The sequence below is a fragment of the Mustela putorius genome, unplaced genomic scaffold (assembly GCF_011764305.1).
Source record: "Mustela putorius furo isolate JIRA1106 unplaced genomic scaffold, ASM1176430v1.1 tig00003850_pilon_pilon_pilon, whole genome shotgun sequence".
NCBI lineage: Eukaryota > Metazoa > Chordata > Mammalia > Carnivora > Mustelidae > Mustela > Mustela putorius.
Genome location: NW_025422002.1, coordinates 12478312 through 12501461, shown reverse-complemented (window position 1 = coordinate 12501461; position 23150 = coordinate 12478312). Strand labels below are relative to the sequence as shown.

General features: G+C 38.2%; 1 protein-coding gene across 4 annotated transcripts in view; it reads right to left on the bottom strand.

The window, feature by feature from the left end:
* PPARG (peroxisome proliferator activated receptor gamma) overlaps positions 1-23150 on the bottom strand; it is a 132469-nt gene that overhangs the window by 24018 nt on the left and 85301 nt on the right. For all 4 annotated transcript variants that reach the window (XM_045063327.1, XM_004738549.3, XM_045063328.1 and 1 more), the window contains exons 4-5: positions 13938-14076; positions 3178-3377 (exon numbers count right to left, since the gene is read on the bottom strand). In XM_045063327.1, the coding sequence (XP_044919262.1) occupies positions 3178-3377; positions 13938-14076 (339 nt within the window). The remainder of the gene's footprint in view (positions 1-3177; positions 3378-13937; positions 14077-23150) is intronic.

The following is a 23150-nucleotide window of genomic DNA, read 5'->3' as shown; positions in this document are numbered from 1 at the left end:
TAGCAGGTATATCCCCAAATAAGACAGAACAGGCAATGGTTAAATGGAGCAGTAGGATAAATTTACAGAATGGCCACTTCAATAGAGTCGTTTCCTCTTCCAAAGACTCTGGGTAACTGGCCATCCTTTATGCTGAGCAGCCTCCCCCCAGGCTTGGCCTAACCAACACGAATGACATCAATCTCAAGCAGGGTCTATAATGAGATCCACGCTGTCCTACTGCACCAGCCATGGCCACTTTTCCATATCCCCCACCCTCTCGAGAGTCCATACTTCCGCACGACCTATCCTATCAATGCAAATCTTAACTTTCATAAGTCTTGGCCAAGAGATAACATAACACCCCTGAGAGAGATGCTATCAAATAAATAACATGACCACGTCAGATAAAGAACAAATCTCTAGTCTCATTGGAAATCACATTTTGGATTTTTTTTTTCCCCTCTCCCATTTTCTCTCTGAACTATTTCTTTCCACTAGTGCTTAATTTGATTTTGCAAGATAAGGAGAAAAGAGAGAGCCAAACAATTCTATTTCAGGTTTTGTGTAATCAGGGAGTGGATTATTTTAATTTGGCCCAGTCTTGCTTTCCTTTCCAGACCCTAACAAGAGGCAATTCTGCCTCGATCCAGACCATTAATGATGTCCAGGTTGGTCAGCAAATATTGGGTTAGTTAGAGGCTCTCCGTACAAAGTCCAGAATTTCAAAGGGGCATAGGCAACAGTTTTTTAATTCAATTAAACAAATACATTCTGAGTAACTATTATGGGCAAAAGCACAGTCTTAGTTACTGTAGGGGAAAACATGACAAACATTTGGCCTCTGAACTTGCAAAGCCTATAATCAAGCATTTTGCAGCCCTTTCTCTTAAAATACCATAATACCTATTTATCCCATAAGGAACCTACAATTATCTTATTTTTAACTCAAAGATTTCGAGCCAAATTGCCAATTGGCGTGAGGTTTTAAAGTGATTTATAGTGGACTGGGCTCTCTGCCCTTCAGTGACACATAAGAGACCATGCAGGTCACCAGTAGTGTACGTCTGATTTCTTGACTACTAGAAGAAAAAATGTTTTTTTAATGCCTTCCTCCTATCTTTCAGGTACGATTAAATTGATAGGATTTCCAGCAAAGATTGCAGGTCTGGACTGGGAGATACAGAGAAAGTGGGAAAGCAGTTCTGGAAACTAAATGGCCTGAGGCAAAACTGTGGAGTAAACAGTGTGCATTCGGACTCTTTCCCTGTCAGTGCTTCCTTCCCAGCTCGGGGCCTCCTGGCCTCCAGGTCCCTACCCAACACAGGATCTCAGCAAGCAGCGGCAATCTGCCTTCAGCTCTTAACCCCTTTTAGTCAGGTCACCAGTTTTCCTTTTCTTTCTCTCCCTTCAAATAAACACAGTTGATTTTCTATAGCCACATCAGTGACATAGAGGTCTTTGCTTGCTTTTGTTTTGCTACTCCCTGATTTTTCGGGGGGGCATTTAACGGATACACGGACTCAGCTTGTCTAGGGCCTAGAGTCTGTAGTCCTGCCCCTATGGAAGATAGTTGTCCTAGACGCTAAAATTTGGGAAGAACAAAAGAGCAAAACCCAGAAATTTCCTGGTTGTGACTATATCAGCATAGCAGAGCAAGGTAGACGATTCCTGCCGTTCTAAAAACTGCTAAAAATAAATAACACAGGTTGTTTTCCCAAGGTGAATCTTTCCTAGTGTCTCTCTCCACACGGCTCATCGCCAGCCAACGGGAAGACGAGCTTCCGGGAGGGTGTACCCTGCTTGGAATGCACTGAGGTAGAAGTTAGTAATCTCGCATCACAGGGTTCTTCCGCATGCTGTGTGATTTCAGGGCAAAATGTTTAACCTCTTAGGACGTTAGTCTCCTCATCTTTAAAAACAGGATAATAACAGCAGCTGTCAGATGGCTGTGTGTCTTGAACATAATGAATGTGTAAGATATTTTGAAATTCTGAAGAATCGGATATACATAATACTGTTCAGGTTTGTGACCTCTCTTGCAGTCAGAAAACTCATTGTCCTCCTTGGCATTTGGCTCTTTACACAGCAATATCCCACGGTTTTTTTTTTTTTAACTATTAGCTGACACTACTCTAATGGTTTATAGCCAAAAGGAAAAAAAAAATCACATCTTGAGATTGTCTTTAAAATACATTGAAGGCTGATATTTCCCCCCAAATATAATGGAGGGGAGACAAAGTTACACAATTGTATGCATCTCCTGGAGGTGTTCATTTGAAAATAAATAAAAGCACAAAAGGATTTTCAAGGGCTGGGACCTTGTCTTCTGAATGTGTTCTGCGCTTCTTCTTAAAACCCTAGGAACCTGCTGCAGACAGTACCATCAAAGTGAGACCCCTGTCTGTGAAAACAGGGACAGAGATGTGATACACGTCACAGTGCAAGCTGATGGCATAACTGAAACTCAAATTCAGGTGTTGTGTCTTGTTTTAATCAGATTTCATGTTACTTTCTCAGCTTCCTATTCAGAAAGACTTCTGCTTTGGAACATCTGACTTAGTAACAATTATAATTTCTGGGTTTTCTAAACTGTAATCAAGGAGCCTGTAGATATTTGAGAATCTATGGGAGGAGCAACCCAGGCAGCTCAGAGCCTCACAGAAGATAAAATTCACATACGTAATCAAAGCATAGAGCCTCCCATCAGTAGAGCTACGAGGAAAGAAAGGTAGTATAATGTCTACATGTATTTTTATGCTCCACATGGAACTTCCTAAGTAACTTTAGCTGTTCTCCTGAACTGTAAAATAACGGGGCCAAATACCTCTTCCAAACCGAGGTTAGGCCCCTCCCAGAGACACGCGGGGCTGCTGGAATGGATGCAGCTGTGGCCAGTTATTCTGATGTTGAGAAAAGAGTTGGGTCCTGAAGGAGGGCAGCAGGAAGGAAGGTGGGGTTTATACTTTTCTCACAGAATTTATGAGAACTTGAAGGACTTTTTCCCTTTTCAAAATAAGGTTTACTTAACCTATCTGAAAACATTTCCTTTCTTGTGTTTCAGTCTTCGATATCTAACAGCCAACAGCTGAACACAACCCACATGTGTGTGTAACAGGGTGAATGATCTTCTCAAAGACAACAACCACCGCCACAAACCCAGCCACCCCCAAATGAAGACAGCAGAAGAGAACTAACTGATTTGTCTGTTGTCTTTCCTGTCAAGATTGCCCTCGCCTTTGCTTTGGTCAGCGGGAAGGACTTTATGTATGAGTCATACAAATGCTTTGCCAGGGCCCGGAGATCAGCCGACTCTGGGTTCAGCTGGTCGATATCACTTGAGATCTCCGCCAACAGCTTCTCCTTCTCAGCCTGCGGCATCCGCCCAAACCTGATGGCTAGAAAGGGAGAGAAAAGACAGGGATGTATCACTGAATCACTGCTGCTCTCCCCAAGTCCTAGCACCCACACAGTAAAAGCTCCCCCTCCCCTCCACCAAGCTCAAAGTCTGGTTTTTCTACTCCAGCTTCGTTCAGGTTTTTATTTCACGGCAATAGCATAGGCTATCAGTAAAAATTACACTATTCACTTTTTTAACTGAAAAATATTAATGCATGATCTTGCTGAGAAAGTGAAAGAATCTAAGAGCTCAGCAAAGAAAGAAAAGTGTATTTACTTACATATAAAATAGGTGAGGGTCAGCTCCTATTCATCCCTCAAAACCCAAGTCAAATGTTACCTTATTTGTGAGGCTTTCCTTGACTTCTTCAGGCAGAATTTATTATTGCCTGTACTCCAATAGCCCTAGGTAATTTCTTCAATACAGCAATTTCAAACTGTACTTTTTATTTTACATGTTTATTAATCTCACTACAGAACAATATCCTGAAGGCCAGGGACAATGTCTTACTCATTTTCTCATCCCCACCACCTGACATAAAGTCAGGCCCTAAAAAGATCAACACGTTTCACAAACTGAAGGGAAGAACTGTGCTGAATTCAAAGTTGTACAGACCGGCTTTGTTCTCCAAGAGCCTGTATGATCTATTTTGTCCCTGTTAAAAAGAAATATGGATGGTGCTCTCTTTCATGTTATTAAACTAGAGAGTACTTTTACATTTAGTAAAGAGAAGCCATAATCATTCCCTTGACTCTCCAGGATTACCACTTAATGATGTTTGTCAAAAAGACCATTTCCTTACTTAACATTTGGCTTCCTGTGGGGTGAGGAAGTGTAAAGAAGAAGAAAACTAAAGAAAGAAAGGCAAAGTGGGACATTTACCAGAGGTTAGTAAGGCCTAGGTTGGGGGAAAAATCATCTGTACCTTTTTTGACTAAGATGGTTTTTCTTCCCCTCTTCACCCTGTACCAATGCAATCTGCAAAATATTCTTTTTTTTTTTTTAAGATTTATTCATATATTTGAGAGAGAGAGAGAGAGAGACCCTGAGCACTTGTGAGTGCAAGTGCAGGGGGGAAGGACAGAGAGGGAGAGAGGGGAAACTAAGCCAACTCCCCGCTAAGTGCAGAGCCCCATGTGGGCTTCCATTTCACCACCCTGAGATCACAGTCTGAGCTGAAACCAAGAGTAGGACACTTAGCCGATTGTGCCACCCAGGTGTGCAAATTATTATTTTGAATAATACTGCTTCTGGGTTGTGCTTTGGACTCTCTGTATTTTCCCGTCAGGACATGTGGATATCACAGTTAACACTGCCCTCCGCACAGCTCTACTCTGACCCTCCCTAGATGGTAGCACAGAGGTGTGTTTTTATGACCATCTCCTTCACCACACTGTAGCTCCTTGAGGGCAGCGTTGGTCATACTCATCTATATCTCTAGCACTTAGTGGTGCTCCCTCAATGGTTGCTGAATGCAGGAATGAATAAATGGATGGTTTCCTGCTATAGTTATAATGCTAAAGGTAGCATTCTACCCTACGACACTAAAGCACATAAACACATTTCCATCTGAATACTTGGTGAATTCCATTTCAGTTGGCTGGAGGAGAGACTGCAGCACACCCCCAAGTCTCAAATTCATAAATACATTTTATGTAGCCCCAAATAAGCGTTATCACTAACGAGTACAACTACTGTGTTTATGGGGGCCTCCTTAAAGACCTCCCAGTTAGAGAGGAAGAGAATCTTACCTCTTAGTTAGGATGCTTTTAAATTAATTAGCTTATATCCATTTGATAAATATATCCTCTGCCCATGACCTCTGCAAATGGAAATCTTTAAACAATTGCCATTTTTTGGTCAAAAATCTTGTCTCTCTACTCACTCTTCCCCATTCTCTTAGGCCTAGGCGATGAGATGAATGGTTGCTCCTGTTCTTATCTCAGTCCCCCACCCCTCTGACCCAGATTTGTTTAGACCCCTCAGGATATGATCTCATTACTCATTGTATTCTCTTTCGGAGCACTGATCCGAGTAATTGACAGTGTTTTCTTGCCTCCCTTATGTAATCTGCACGAAGGCAGGAATCTTGCTCATTACCATATCCTTAGCATTTAGTATAATGTCCAGCACATATTAAATCTTTGTAGAATATATGTCGAAATAAAACAGAAAAACAACAACAACCTGAGAACCAGATAGCAGATCCCTTTAGAAATCCTTCTCTGGAAGCTTGTCCAGTCATTTGTTTCCCTGTACTAACTATGTTTATTCCCTGTACGTCAGCAGTTCTCAGTGAAGTAAGGAGGAGAGGGGAGGCAGGGCATATTAGAATCACTTGATAACCTCAAAAATTATGTATCTTCCCTAGAAGATGCTGATAAGTCAGCCCTACTCCCAGTGAGGAGCGAGTGTATCAAAAACTTGCAGTTTGGGACAGTTTAGAAAACCTTCCTAAATGATGGGCTTCTGTTGCATACCATCTATTAGCTCAGATAGCAAACCAGGACTGTGCTTCTATATTGGTTATTCTACTAGAATCTATGAGTACCAGGTTTTCTCATTTTTGCTCCTGGTGCAACAAATGCTTGATGAATTTAAAGCATCAGGTTTAAAAACAGAAAATGAGACAATATGTACCCAGGGACGTCTGGGAAAGTGATCATAAAAGCAGCACCCAGTAAGAATTATGGCATATTGAAAGGAGAAGAAATTTTGGTGTAAAGACTGGAGACCACCAGTTTCTATACCAAAACAGAGGCATCAGAATCACCAACAATCTGTACAGAGTGCACAGTACCCTCTTTTCACTCAATGAGTCATTATTTGAATGTCTATTGTGTGCCCAATGTTGCTCTAGGCTCTAGTTACATTTTTTATAGGTAATAAAGTATAAATATACACTCAAGTTTACATGCCTAGGAAAGCACTTCTTTCAAAAGATAATCAAAAAAGTTAATTTAAAATAAACAGACAGCCAAAGAGGAGTACGAGGTACAGACTTCCAGTTATGGAAGGAGTAAGTCACAGGGATGAAAGGTACAGCATAGGGAATATAGCTAATGATACATGGTAACAGAGGGTCGTTACACTGTGTAAGTGTAGCATATGTACACACAGGTAAGTGTAACATAGCATGTGAACATATAGAGATAGAGACACTGAATCACTATGTTGTGCACCTGAAACTAATGTAACATTGTGTGTCAACAATATTTCAATTAGAAGAATAATAAAATAAAATTTCTGTTAGGAAAAAACCCAGCCAAACATAGACAATGACTATATTTGCTAGTCTTGCTTTTCTGTAACCTACTAAAAAATAGCTCAAAATGACTTCTAAAAATCATTTTAGAATTAGGATATATTAATGTGAAAGCCTTCTGCTATAATCTAAATAAAATGTGAATTTTTATAAGTCAAAGTTCCCCTGAAAGTTTAAATCTTATGAACAAATTTTCTGTATCATTAAATGCTCATGCTGTACATTAGATTCAATGAACTATCAGTGCAACTAATTATTTGGTGAGTTTAGCATTTTCAACAAAGGAATTTAAAAAATACTCCCCATTTGGTGTAACTAAATTTGCCGAACACATACAGAAATCTGAAGTTGTAGAGAAAATGCCATTTTTTATTTGTATGCATTTTTTAAGAGAGAAAATGTCTATTTTATTTTGTTGCTTTTGGGTCCCATGTAATAATACCTATCATCTGTATGTGAAATGATGAGATAAGGCACAGAAAGTGCTCAGCACAGTGCATGGCACATAGTAATGCTTAATAAATATAGCTTTTATTACTTGTGGATGAAGTGGTCTAGGACAACCATGGTACCATGGTTCCTGTGGACTATAGACCAGGAGGGTAACCATGGCACAAAGACCTAAATTCATTCCCATAGATAAAGAACAAATCCTGAAAACCTAATCTGTCTATCTCTGTAAATCTCTCTCTGTCTTTAACTTGTTTAAGGAATGGTGTACTAATTCTTGAAACTCAGGTTCCACCCATTGGGTGGAAAAATCTGAGGACCAACAGAGGAATTATTTATTTCTCCCGTTGGATTGCTGTTTGCTTTAAGACTGAAGTTAAGAGCTTAGAAAAGAAGACGGAAATTCTAGATTGGGGACCAGAAATATAAAGGCTGAGTGTGCCTGTATGTATGCAAGAGTATTTTCCCACATCTTCTACTCCTGCTTAAAAGACAGAGGAACGTGCTCCATGTGTTATTATGTTATTATGCTCCATGTGTTATTGGTAAGTCACAGAGGGAGAACTTCTGGCCTCTCTGGAAGGCAATGAAATTAACACTGCACTTCAACTGGTCAGGAAGTCTACTTTCTAGTTTTAGCTCAGTGAAAAACTGGCTAAAAGTGGCTTGACTTCTCTGGTCTTTAACTCCTTTATCTATAAAATGAGGGACTTGGAAAAGAAAACCTTTCTTTTAACTTTAAATTTAGCTATAAAATTCTACAAATCTTGATGACACACAGCACTGCAGAACACTCTACACCTCTTTCTTTTTTAATCTCCATATATTTTTTAAAAAATTATTTTTATTAACATATAATGTATTATTTGCCCCAGGGGTACAGGTCTGTGAATCATCAGGTTACACATTTCACATCACTCACTATAGCACATATCCTCCCCACTGTCCATAACCCAGCCACCCTCTCCCCACCCCCGAACCCCCAGCACCTCTTTTTTTTTTTTTTTTTTAAAGCAATATTTGTCCTGTCTTTGAGCCTCTGGATGGGGGTGGGGGGGAAAGACACACTCTGTCTGTTCTACAGATCTATCATCTGACATATAGAGCAACTTCCAGAACACTGGCATTCAGTGTCATATATGGGATAATTAATCACCTATAGAGAATTCATGTATCTTGGTATGAAAAAAATTGTATCAGAATCAGTATGTAGCCTTCAGGAAGAACAGGTTTGGCAGAGACTTAATTTCTGGTGAAAATATATTAGTTAACCTTTACATAATACAATTTTACTGAACTGAATGCAATTCACTACTAGCTTATGACGTATTCGATACTGTGTATTTAGTATGATTTACTGGACACAAACTCCACGTAAAATCTGCGCATGCAGATTTAGATATCCTGTTCTTTGGATCTTGGTACAGTGCTAAGAAACAATACTTCTTAATGACAAAATGTGTTTTTTAAATACCTAATTGTAGGAGCATTTAAAGACAAAATGGTACTTAGTTAAAAGATGAATTAAAACAATTTTCAAGGGCGCCTGGGTGGCTCAGTGGGTTAAGCTGCTGCCTTCGGCTCGGGTCATGATCTCAGGGTCCTCGGATCGAGTCACGCATCGGGCTCTCTGCTCGGCGGGGAGCCTGCTTCCTCCTCTCTCACTCTCTGCCTGCCTCTCTGCCTACTTGTGATCTCTCTCTGTCAAATAAATAAATAAAATCTTTAAAAAAAATTTCAAAATTATAAATTAATAGAAAACAAAAGAATGAATTGAGTCTTACTAAAAGTACCTTTGTCTTTCAACATACAAAGGGTGACTTTGCAATCATATTAGACTTTTGACAATTGGTAAGGCTATGTCTCATGGTCAATTTTAACACGTTCATTATCCAAAAGCATCATCATCTAAATAAGACATATAACACTATTGGTTTTAATATGACTGTTGCCAATCAGTTACGTGTTTCCATCGCTCTTTCTTGAGAAAAAAACTTGTGCATTTTGAGGTTTAGCAGGATTTGGGAATCTAATAACTACGGTTTTCTAGCTCCTCTGCGTAAAACAAGGAGCAGACTTAGCACCATATTATTCAGGGGTAACATCTTCAAACTATTTGCAGAGGACATTTAAAGATTTGTCTAGGTTTCTTTCCAAGGTAGAGATGGGCAAAACACCTTTGCCTCACATGACTCTTATCTCCAGTTCCCCGAAGTCTTACCTGGTATCATTTAATTCATTCATTGAACCCATGTTTGATGCAAGACATGAGCTAGACAGACTGGACTGGGGACACAGGATGGAAGGCTGTGTCTAGTCGAGGAGAACCTACATATATATGGATTATTTTCTCTCATGCACCCCTCTTCACTAGCTCCTTCCCTTCCACCAGAGCAGATTCTAACCCTAGTTATAACCTTCTCCTTGGGCTATCTTTCCTCTACCACTGAGGTTACTGAAAGAGGAGTCTTCCTTCTCTGCCTGTGCCTGTCACCATTTACAGCCCAACCACCTACAACGATCTTCCTATGCCTCATTTAAATTTCCAAAACTTTGCTCTTAAAAGTTCCCCATGTTCTTTCTGGCAGCCAGATCTAGGGGCCTCTCCGGAGTTCTCGTTTCTGCTTGAGCTCTCCAGCATTCTCCCAGCTTTTGCTACTGTTGACCTTCTCTACCCTCTTACTTGAAATTTGTTCTCATCGCGGTTTCTGCTTTTCTGGTTCTCCTATCTTTCTGCCTATTTTCCAGACCTTTTTGATGGCCCCTCTTCCTTCCCTTCTATTCTGCTGTTCCTAGTTCAATCTCCTCTCTGACTAACAAAATGTGCTAATGACTGCTGCCCTCTCTTTCCTGCGATTTGGATCCTGCGTTTTCTCTTGTTCCTGTATTTCTTTATACATGGATGCTAGCTCTCCCATAAGACCCTCAAATGCAACTTTAAAAATGAACTTCTGATTTTCTCCTCTAAACTGTCTCTTCTTCCCGTTTCCCTTTCTTGGTTAATTCATCCTACCACCCAATTAGACACCCTGAACAATTTCTGACAATCTCTCTTTCCCTCAGACACTTGTATTCATTGGTCATGCTCCAACATTTTTCTCAATTTCATTTCTCCTCACTCACTCTTCCCAATGTCTTAATGCATAATATTACTTTTCTCCTCTGATGAATTTCCCTATTTGTCTATCCTTTTTACAGCTGTCAGTAGTTTAGTTTTTGGTAATATAGATCTGATCACTCCCTTGCTTTAGAAAGCAGTGTGGTTTCTCAGGAAAGGTATAAAACACACAGAAGAGGAAGACAGGGAATTAGAAAGTCTCATGGAAGACGGCATTTCAACTGGGTCTTGAATGCCAGGTAGAGCTGTGACAGGGAACCAAAAGACATAATAAACGGAGACCCAGAGGTATCCCACCATAGAGCACTGTGCAGGAACGGCAAAGTACACAGTTTACCTCAAGTGTAAGTTGAAAAGGGCAGCAGTGGGAAAGGGAGGTGGAAGCTAGCGGGTAGGCAACCATGAAAGCCTAGCCAGTCTGAGCACACAGCTGCCATGTGTTGGGACTTTTTACTTGGTGATATTTTCTGAAAATCAACATTTGGGTAATTTTCTTTTATATTACAAAGAAGACTAAAGAAAAACACCTAAAACACTGAAGTAAACTTATTTGCCATTCATGCTTTTCTTTTTCACAAGGAAGGAGAGAACTGCCTTAAAAAATGCTGAGTACCACAAATATCTGTAAAACCATTTTTTCTGGATTTTTATGAAGCTCCTGAGAAATTATTTTTAAAGTTGTCAGCTTTTTAAAAAAAAACAACAGACCCCCCCAATTTATATAATAGAATGTCCTGGTCAGTAAAGTCAAGGTTTCACTAATTTTTATACTTATGAAAAGTATAATTTTCATTCAAATCTCAGTGGTATAGAAAAAATCTTTCCTTAGCCTTGACTGCTTTGGATTTGTACTCTCAGGCTACATCATTATGTGACCATCAAATGTACTGCTTTAAATTGTTGAGCAGTTTTTCAGAACATCCAGAAGACCTGATTCAGGCACATGAATTATATTTTTATGGCACCAAAACATACAGGTAGAAACTTTTAAATTCAGGTAGTCGACAGATGCCAGATACCTACATACTTGAGAAAATGGTGACAATGTCTATAAAATATGGTCCAGTTTGTTGAAAAGTGAAAAATTCAGGGAGGTAGCTTGTTTTAGTTATGTAGAATCACAGAACTTTCCGAGTTGAAAGGATTTAGCAATCATTGTTTCAGTGATTTTTCAACGATGTTCCTCAGGGCCCTGAGGATTCCTTGAAGGTTACTTCAGAAGCCTCCTTTAAGGCTGGGAGTGGGTGGCTAATGCACAAGCTACAGGCATCAAAAGGATAAAACAGAAACTAAAGAGCAGAAACAGCAGCAACAGAGAATGGAGTCAATTACTTTGGGAGGGTGTTCATCTCTTCTTGTGTGTACTGAAAGTACTGAGGTCCTGATTTTGGTATAACACTAGAAGGCTCTTGACAAGTTAGTTGGGTTATTACAGTGAGGTCCATTCACATAAAACATTAATAAATTAACAAAATAATTTTAAATAGTTACTACAACCTCCTAGGAAACTTTGTATTTGGAAATGTTTCCTTTCTCAGGATAACAGGCAAAACTACTCAAAACCTCGCTGTTGAGGGCGCCTGGGTGGCTCAGTTGGTTGGATGACTGCCTTCAGCTCAGGTCATGATCCTGGAGTCCTGGGATCGAGTCCCACATCGGGCTCCCAGCTCCATGGGGAGTCTGCTTCTCCCTCTGACCTCCTTGCTCATGTTCTCTCTCACTGTCTCTCTCTCAAATAAATAAATAAAATCTTTAGGAAAAACAAAAACAAAAACAAAAACACACCTCGCTGTTGAGTTTCCCTTCTTGTGCACAGATCAAATGGATATTTTCTGTGCAGCAAACACATTCCCATAAAAACCTCTTAGAAGGGATTTTCTTAGTCACAGTTGCAATCTTGTAAATCTTGAACTTCGTAAGTCTTTGATGCCAGAACATTTAATTCCTTTTTTTTTGTCTTTCCAAAAAGAACTGAACACTCCCTATCAAGACTGCTCTTCTCTCTAAATAGAATAAATTAATTGTCATTTGAAATCAAATGATGACTGTATTATTAAGTTTATGGGCTTTCTTTGACTTTCCTGGGAAGAGAAAATTATACCATCAATACTACATAGATTGTTGGGCTTTAAATATTATTTGCCCATAAATGATAAGCAAAAGGAGACGTATTTTACATGAATGTGTGCAAGCAACAGGAAATATATGTGAAGTGACAAATTCTTTTTTTTTGAAGTGACAAATTTTTAAAGAGCAAAAAATAAATACCACTAAAAGAAGACATGGGATGCTTTTCTAGGCAGTCTTGGTAATAATGATTTCAAAGTCAAAGATTTCTTCATAAATATAAAACAAGTTTACTGCTACTTGATTACTTCATCTAAAACATAACCCTTGATTTGAAAATGTGCCCTTATGTTTTATGAAGTCTGAAATAGAATCAAACCAGTAAATTATTTTGCAATCAATGCCTGCAATTGTCTACTGCTACATAGCAGTTGTAATCAACTGTGAGGAAAGTCAGACCAAATCTCCCTCCTGCCCAGGATAGCTGATAGATCTCTTCATAATACATTCTTGCCTTTAGAGGAAATAACCCACATTAATTATAAAACTATAATTTTGTGATCTATTTTGAAAGAGTTGGATGTCAACCAATGAGTGATTCTCAAATATTTTGAAGCTGTCCACTGAGAAAACCAAACATCTGTATGACGGAATATAACTTTAATTTTCACAGATGCTTTGGAGTCCTGACCTATGAAGACTGACTTCAAACATTATTTTTTCACCAGATCAGTTTGGACACAGGTGAAGGCAAAAGAAAGAAAAAAGCAGAATATCCAGTGAACTGAGACTTTGGATTTTATTTGATCCCTTCAGCATTTTATATTTCTTGAGCCCATAATGAGTTTTCAAAGAACTAATATTTGACAAATATAATATTATCAGGTTACTATCCAATTTGTTGTGACTTTGTTAACACCAATCCGAGCTAAATGGAAATCAAGAACTATTTCTTCAAACAGGCCTATGTTCTATGATTTTACTGAGTTAGTTCTATAATTCATGAAAACAAGGGTCTTCTCTGGTCATCTGCATTCTTTCTCTTAAGTTGACACGCTTTGATTTTCAATATGGGATTGAAAAACAGAAAGTTTTATTATGTTTCTATGGACACTGAAGTTTTGTGGAACTTTAAAATTCTTTCCTTTATCCACAACTCTGCCTGCTCCTTGAAGATGAGGATACGGCTGTGCCTACAATCATCTTTGCTCAGTAAAGAGGCGAAAAAAAGGATATATTCTAAATTCTGATATGCCACTTAAAGTTCCATACTCAGAAACCTGCACAATTTTCTTACATTTAAAGTGGAAAGAAACTACTAAGACATACAAGCATAATTCTGTTTTTAATGCTATTAAAGCAACATAAAAAAACTAATCACAGTCATTACATTCATTTTAAAATACTAGTTATTTCTTCCATTTCTCATATTTTCATGTCTTCTCTCCCATCATGGCAGATGCCCAACCACAGAGAGAAGGATTCTACACTAAAAGCCCAGACTTTGACAGAAATGAGAAATGCTTTATCAGCATATACTGTTCTGTAATTTGGCATTTTGTGGGAAACTGTACACATTTTCTGCAATGGCCCCAGAGGCTCCTTCTCTGGCAGCCATAATGAGAACAGTAAAGTATGCGTGCTAAGTGTTCACTTACCATTGTGAGACATCCCCACAGCAAGGCATTTCTGAAACCGACAGTACTGACATTTATTTCTACTTTTTTTGTGGATCCGACAGTTAAGGTCACACCTATCGTAAATGAGCTTCAATCTGATTGTCCTCCGGAAGAAACCCTGCAAAAGGATACGGAGAAAAGAAGCAAATCTTAGGTCTTTATGACACATGGAAGCAGCAACATCTGGCAAAAGGCACACTGGCCTAGGTATCAGAAAAGGCAGGCTCTGTCACTGGTGACTTCAGACAAGTCACTTAACTGCCAGTTTTCTTTGCTATAAGATACAGAAACAGAAGATCACAGTGTCCTTCTTTAGCTCTGAAACAGTGACCATATCCAACTGATGTCATTCAATGTATCTTGGCTCTACATGTGGATCTCAGCATGCTCTAAAAAGTGCTCTGGATTTAATGTAATGCAAATAAAACACCATGTAATCAGTTCAGTCTCTCTGCAAATCATTCCAACAGCATGCCCCAGCCTTTATTATTGTGCTAAGCCATTTGGCCAAGTTATAATCACTTCATTCTAAAACATGATCAGGGCCAATAAAAATCCACATGTGGATAATTTTTTAGAATTCTCTATGTTGCATAATTTCCTACAGAATTGGTTTATTTATGCAGTTGAAAGAGTGCTTCATAACTGTCATAGCCTACAAAAAAAATAATAGGAAAGAACAGGAGAAGTAATATGCAGATCCTCAGACAATGGACTGCCATCTCAAAACAGCAAATAGACTGATCTGGGCTAATTGAATTCTGTTGTATTTGTACTTTATTGACAGACCTGAAATAAATTTTAATTGGAAATGTTTGCTAACTCCATTTTTTTGTTGTTGTTCTCAGAGTGTTCTTATTCATTTCCACTGTGCTCATCTCCATGAAACTCAATTCTTAACTTTTACAAACGTATGTGGCCCTGTTTGGTACAAAATCCCTGAACTGGTATTGATCCCGCCACTGACATGCATTTTCACTTTCTCCAGATTTGTGTCTTGAATTCTAGACAAGTATTTCTACTGGTGACTTGACATGTCACTTGGAAATCCAACAGCTACCACACCCAGCATGTCCAACATTGAAACTCTGGACCGTTCCCTGCGAATTCACTTTACCAGCAGCTTTCACAGTCTCAGGTGGTACAACCACCCTCTGAATCTCTCAAGCCAAACTCTTTTTTTTCCCCAAGCCAACCTCTTTGAAGTCACTCCTGACTTCTCTCTCTCACGTGGAAAGCTCTTCCTCTAAATATACACCTGCTTATTCTCTTCACTGCCTTCAAGTCTTGCCAACATCTCAACTTCTCAATGAGGCTTACATACCCTATTTAATATTGTGGCCTGTCCTTGCCCCCGTCTCTTGTCTGGAGCTCCTGGTCTCTTTCACTCTACTCTAGGTTTGTATTTTTTTTTCCCCCAATAGAACTTAGGACTTTCTAACATACCACAGAATTTACTTATTATATTTAAATTTATATTTATTTATATATTATATATAAATTTATATTTATTTATATATTATATATTTATAATATATAAATTTATATTTATTTATATATTATACATATTTATTTATATATTATATTTAAATTTACTTATTATATTTAAGTGTTTATTTTCTGTCCCTACCTCAAAGCCCAATTAAAATTGTGAGCTCCATGGGGAGCCAATGGAGATGACCCAAATACCAACAGTAGTTTTCTTTTTTTTTAAAGATTATTTATTTATTTATTTGACAGAGAGAGAGAGAGATCACAAGTAGGCAGAGAGGCAGGCAGAGAGAGAGGAGGAAGCAGGCTCCCCGCTGAGCAGAGAGTCCGATGCGGGGCTCGATCCCAGGACCCTGAGATCATGACCTGAGCCGAAGGCAGCGGCTTAACCCACTTAGCCACCCAGGCGCCCCCCAACAGTAATTTTCTATCAAAATCTGTTGAATCTTTGAAGATGTACATCTCTTAAGTTCCTTTCTGGGCCATCTCTGATATTTCTCTATCCTAAACCATGAATGAGATATCACAAGGCAATTCCTTTTTTGTTACCTTATTAAATGCAATATGAATTACAAACATGTAGAAAATACATGTAATCATAAAACATAACAAGATATTATCACACATAGCCCACTGCTGACATTTAAAATCATGACCGGAAATTCTTGCCCTATTCAACTCCTGCCCTTTGTGTCCTCTCGACAAAGTAATCATTATTCTCAATCTTGTGTTTATTGTTTTCTTGGCCTTAAAGAAAATACAGTTTTGTCATACCATATGTAAAAATTGAGTAATACATTGATCAGTTATGCTTGTTGGGGGCTTTATTAAATGGTATGACGCTTCATATAGTACTTTGGGATTTTCATTTTTTTAAATTTAGTATTAGGTTTCTAAAATTTATCTACTTTCTTGTGAAAAGTTAGGATTTATTCATTTTCACAATTTTGTAATATTCTATTGTATGACTATCCCACAATTTATTGATATCTTCTCATGTTGATGGATGTTTAAACTGTTGCCAATATTTTGCTTTGATACAAACACTGCTTTGATAAGTATTTTTGTAAATGTTTTATGATGCACATGTACAAGAGTTACCTAGGAGTGGGGTTTTTTGGATTGTGCAATAAGTGAATGTGAAATTTTATAAGATCAAACCAAACTGTTTTCAGGGTGATTTTTAATCAATTTCCATTCCCTCTAACAACTGGTATTGTCAGACTTCTTAATTCTTGACAATGTAGTATGTGTCAAACAGAATTTAAGTGTGATCTTAATTTTTATTTTCCTGATTTTTTCATTCCCTAGTTTCCAACAGTCTCTTCCTTAAAACTGAATTTTAGAAATTCTTTATATACCCTAGATACTAATCTGTTGTCTGTTCCAGGTATTGCAAACATCTTCTGCTCTCTATGGTTTACTATCCTTGAAATTTATTACTTCAGTTTCTCAGGTTTTTTTGAACCTGTAAACAGTTTCATTTCTCTCACTGCTGAAAGATTACAGAGAACTTCGTTATCTTCCATCTCGTTTCAGATCCCATGATCTTTGTGCTTCCACTGTTGCTGTGGAAAGGCTACTGTCAATTGACTTTGAAGTGTTTTTTTTTCTTTTCTCTTTGGTTGCTTTTATACACTTAGTTTTCAGTATTCTGCAGTTTCACTGCAGTGTGCCTTGGAATGGATTTTTCATTTATTCTCTTGGGTGTGTTTTCTGCATCATGGTCTCACTTGCTTATCAGTTTGGACACAAATTAGAGAAGTGTTAGACCTTATTCTAGCCTTCAATACTTCTAAACTTCTCCTTTACATTTTCCATCTTTTTGTCATCAATCACTCAATAACATTGAATATAAAAGTAAACATGGGAACAAGAGTTAAATAAAATCCCAAAAGATACATCATTACAATGAGGAAAAAAAGGAAACATTCCTCACCAAAGTTCATCAGTAAGAACAGTTCTGTACATTACTCTTCTACTGATTAGTGAAGAAGAAAAACTTTTCTAATATTCAAAGACCCTATGAATCCTTCAAGAACTAATAGGCTTCAAATCCTAGCAGATTCTGGACAGACATATTCTGAAGGCACTGTGATTCTCGATCTCAGTAATTTCTTGACATTTACCTTCCAGTTCAGTAGTCCTTTCTTCTGCTATGTCCGGTAACTAACCCTTTTACTGAATTTTTATTTCAGTAATTATATATTTCACTGTTTAAGTTTCATTTCCTTAAATAAATTCATTTATTTTCCAATATGCCTGGTCATTCCTGATAGTCTATTGTTGCTTGTTCACAGCTGTGATTCTGTCCTCTTTCTTGAAACAGTTCATACTATATTCTCTATCAGGCAATCCCAATTATCTGCTCTCCTTGTATGGAATGGGGTAGGGAGGGTCTAAATCTGTTTTTGTTTATTTTTTATTTTTTTAAAGGATTTTTATTTATTTATTTGACAGACAGAGATAACAAGGAGGCAGAGAGGCAGGCAGAGAGAGAGGAGGAAGCAGGCTCCCTGTTGAGCAGAGAGTCCAATGTGGGACTTGATCCCAGGACCCTGAGATCATGACCTGAGCTGAAGGCAGAGGCTTAACCCACTGAGCTACCCAGGCTTCCTGTTTTCATTTATTTTTGATAAATGTCATTCAAGTGACTGACTTCTTAATGTGCTTATTGACTGATATTTTATTTTAAACTTGTATATTGACCTTAAACTGTGGGAATCCCACAGGGCTAAACTGGGAATTCGTGCCTCCAAAAAGAATTTGCAGATGGTTCTGTTGGAAGCCAGAGGTGCCACTGACTTGTGACTATTTCAAATTCCGTTAAGAAAGCTGGCTCCATACAAAAGCCCTAGACTCAGCTCCCCCTCACTGATGGATCTGGATTCTGTTGTAGGCATCTTTCTCTGGGGAAATGCCACACCTCCATACTACGATGGGCATCTACCATGAGAAACCTTGCACCTCAGTGTGTCTGCAGCCCACAGGTCAAGACCTAGAGCTTTTGTTGGTTTGTTTGTGTTTCTATTGTTGGTTGTTTGGGAGAAGTTTTCCCTACCCTTGTGAGATCAGCAGTATCTCAAAGATTAGGTCCTACAGAGGATCTGCTGGAAGTTGAAGCCTCCTTAATTCTCAAAGTGTTCCGAGGACTTCTGAATATTAAAAAGGTATTTTTTTCCACTTACTAATAGAAGGTTAATGTACAGAACTAGTCTAACTGATAAATGTTGGTGGGAAATTTTGTTTGGATTTTTGCCATTGTGATCATTTGTGTTTTATGATATTCCTCGACTGTGTTTTGAAATTTTCCCTTCTAAAAACTGATCTCCATGGTGGAAAATGCCGCTTGGCTAGCTGAGAATGGGGCAGGTCCCAGAGTAGTGTTATTTGGCATGGCTGGAAGGTTTTTTGATGATAGAATTATGTTATTTAAGTTTAACCCTTATAATGCAAAGTTGTGTTTTGACTCATACAATATCTTTCAAAGTGTTTCACTTTTTTTTTTTTTATGGTGATTCAGGGTCTTTCAATGTTAAAGAAAAATAATTCTGGATATTATTTATGTACTGTGTATGTACATAAAATCATAAACTGAATATATACACACTTAGGCACACAGCTTAGAAGTTGCTTTTACTTTTCTTTTTCAAAACACCTAGTTCATGATAGTTAACTCTATTCTTATCCTTTGATTATTTCAAGTAACCTAGTGAGGAAGATATAAGACCATTGGAGTGCTTTTCTGTACAGAAAATTATTGATTTGAAGAACAAAACAGGCTTCCCTGAGGTTTCTTCATATTGCTGATCAAGAAAACACTCTTTAGGGGTGCCTGGGTGGCTCAGTGGGTTAAGCCTCTGCCTTTAGCTCAGGTCATAGTCTCAGTGTCCTGGGATCAAGCCCCACATCGGGCTCTCTGCTCAGCAGGGAGCCTGCTTCCCCCTCTCTCTCTGCCTGCCTCTTTGCCTACTTGTGATCTCTCTCTCTCTGTCTGTCAAATAAATAAATCTTAAAAAAAAAAAAAAAGAAAAAGAAAACACTCTTTAACAACACTCTTATTATTGTACTGTGTGCAACTTCAACAGGTTTCTCTTCTGATTACCACAAAGTCTGTGAACTGGTGTGATGGAAATGCATGACTCCCCATTGCAGAAAATTGTTTTTTTTTTTTATGGTATAGATTTATTCCAAAGTCTTCATACTTGTCTATGAGAAGGTGATGGCTTTTTTCTTTTGCCTTATAAAACCCTTTCTCCAACTTCTCCTTAATTGCTTTTAACAAACTTTTAACTTAGGTACAATGAGACCTAAGTTAATTTTACTGTGAGATTAAAAGCCCGGTGTTGGGGCGCCTGGGTGGCTCAGTGGGTTAAACCTCTGCCTTCGGCTCGGGTCATGATCTCGGTCCTGGGATCGAGCCCCGTGTTGGGCTCTCTGCTCATCAGGGAGCCTGCTTCTCTCTCTCTCTCTCTGCCTGCCTCTCTGCCTACTTGTGATCTCTGTCTGTCAAATAAATAAATAAAATCTTAAAAAAAAAAAAAAAAGCCCTGTGCTGGTCCTATGTTTGGCTTTCCTGTGAAGCGGTGTGGCCCAGTGAAGCTCAACCCATGGGCTCCCATGGCAGGTAAGAATATACTAAAAATCCTTCCTGATTTAGGGCCCTGCATAGATATAGAAAACCAGATTACACTGTATTATTATATATAGTAGATTGTACTTACTTATATCTTTAGGTAAGTCTATGGTTCTAAAATGATCTTTTACTAAAAACACAAAAACACGATGAAACCCACTAGAAAATGAGTAAGTGTCTAATTTGTAAGTGGTAAGTGACAGCTTTGCAAGCTCTAAGATGTATGTATTATTCAGTAGCCAAATGTTATGTTTTACCTAAGTCTATGATATTAATAACCCAAGAATCTGTCACTATTCCACTTTAATCCAAGCCTGATCTTTTTATTCCTGTTTGAAATTTGGCAAGGATCACTAAACATAAACCTGTTCCATAGGCACTGTAAAACCATTTCAGAAGACCTACTAACAGCTATGATAAGCAATACTGTAACTATTCTTTTCAATCCATCAATTAGTCTGCAGGTTGATGGTTACCTGTATTTTAATTATGGGCATATCCTACATTCTTCTGAAATGGCAGACATTAAAGGCCCAAAGTACCCTTTAGGAAATACATATGAATCAAACACTTGTTAATTTCACTTTCCTCGCTTTTTATTGAGTACTGTCGATAAGCTAAAAAGGGTATCTTTGATTGCTGGTATGGCCACTGGTCTAAATTAGCTGCATTCAGACTGTGGAGACAATTTGGTTTATTTCCAAAGTAACCATCCCTTAATCTTTTATAACAGCAGTTCTCAAACTTTCTGGTCTCAGGACCCTTTTTAAGGATTACTGAAAACCCCATGAGCTTTGGTTTATGTGAACTATATCTACTAATACATATCAGACTAGAAATAAAAAGTGAGAAATTGTTATGTATAAGGACTTAACAGGCGAACATTCCATTAGCCACCAGAACTATGTTACCATTCTTCGTCATGTAGTTTCTGGAACAATCCACATACACTTCTGAGAGAATGAGAGTGAAAATGGTAAATAACAACCAAATATTATTATAAAAATAGTTTCAACATCACGGGGTCTTGCAAAGGTCTGAGGGACCCCTAGAGGCTTCTAGACCACATTTTGAGAACTACTGACTTATACTTAGAGAAGCCAAATTATACTATTCCACTAACATTTCTCTTTATCTTTAAAATGAGTAGATGTCTATTTTACCTTCTAAGGTTAGTATAACCTTCCTTGCATTTTAGGCCTGGGAGTCTGTAATCCAGGGTACTCTTCAGATCTGATTAAATATTCACTCTCCATCTCTGCCTCAGGATCCTATCTGTTCCTCAGTTGATGGCATTTGGATTTTGTCCTTACTCTTCTCTTCTCCTTCTTGCTATTTTTCTTCTTTGCTCAGTTTGATTTTCCAAGTTTTTTTGCCTGCAGAACTTAGCTTTTATTACTATAATCAGCTATTATCTTTTCAATTTTTTTTTTAAGATTTTATTTATTTATTTGTCAGGGATAGAAGGAGAGAGAGCGAGCGAGCATAGACAGACAGAGAGGCAGGCAGAGGCAGAGGGAGAAGCAGGCTCCCTGCCAAGCAAGGAGCCCGATGTGGGACTCGATCCCAGGACACTGGGATCATGACCTGAGCCGAAGGCAGCTGCTTAACCAACTGAGCCACCCAGGCGTCCCTATCTTTTCAATTTAACTGTTATCAGTAATGTTAACTCTCCACAAATACCTGACTAAAAGAATCATGGTAGAACTATTTGCTTAAATGTTCTAGTTTTCTAAGTGTTTGACCAGCCTATAAAAAAACAATAATGTATTGTGGAGATTTAACCATCGCACTGCTTGGCTTATCAACATAAATTGCCAAGATGACCAAACAGAATGGTTTCTTCAGGTATTTCTCAGAATTTAGCAACAATTTACTCAAAAATTATATAAATCTAACACAATAAAACAACACGTTTTCACTACTTATTGGAATCTTAAATAACTGACTACACATAATGATTTCAGAGATCACAGATCTTTTAGGTCGGTTTTAATCACACAGTGAATAGGTTTTAGTGTTTTAAATGAAAGTGGCTCTTGCCAATGGTATTTCAAAAACTCATTTTGGAATTTTATACCTTAAAAATAAGTAAGACCTTGGATAGTTGCTAATCCAACCAAGTTGTTTTACGAATGAGGTGACAGAGAGCTGAATTGTTTAAGTGACTGGCTAGTAACTCTGGGCAAGTGGCTAGGTGACTACTAGCTTGTCTCTTTTCACTTTAGGAGGTTGCCTTTAGTAATAAACTATTTGAATTGAAGAGATTCTAGAGATGATCGAATTCAACTCCATCATTTTATAGATGCAAAAACTTAGGCGGGATATAGTTTAAAAATGATATATGCTAAAGCATCTTGCACAATATATGGTACACAGTGGAAATTCAAGAACTATCAATTTCAGACCCTAGATGTTCTAACACCTACCTACCTGGTGTTGTATATCTATTTGGAAGAAAAAGCCCAACTGAGGATCGAATCTGCTCTTATATAAGCAGTGCTTATTTTATTTTATTTTATTTTAAAGGTTTTATTTATTTATTCAACTGAGAGAGAGAGAGAGAGAGAGAGAGAGAGAGAAAGAGATCACAAGTAGGCAGAGAGGCAGGCAGACAGAGAGAAGGAAGCAGGCTTCCAGCTATGCAGAGAATCCGATGCGGGGCTCAATCCCAGGACCCCGAGATCATGACCTGAGGCAAAGGCAGAGGCTTTAACCCACTGAGCCACCCAGGCACACCAGCAGTGCTTATTTTATAAGGTAAGTATTTATGAACAATTTATTCTGAGCCCTGGAGTATATAATAAATACAACTGATTCACTAAGTATATTAAAATTAATTATTTTAAAAGACTACCTACTAAAATATGAGTGGATTAGAAAATTCTTAATAATTGGGCAGAATATTACTGAATGTTTGAGCTTTCCAAAATACACTTTTCACAAAGAATGGAGGAAAAATAGTATCTCCCCTCCAAAATTGTTCTATCACGTTGCTTGTCCATAATACATGTCTCAAACTGATGCTGAAGTAAGAAAAGACAGAGCACTGGGTTAGGAATCAT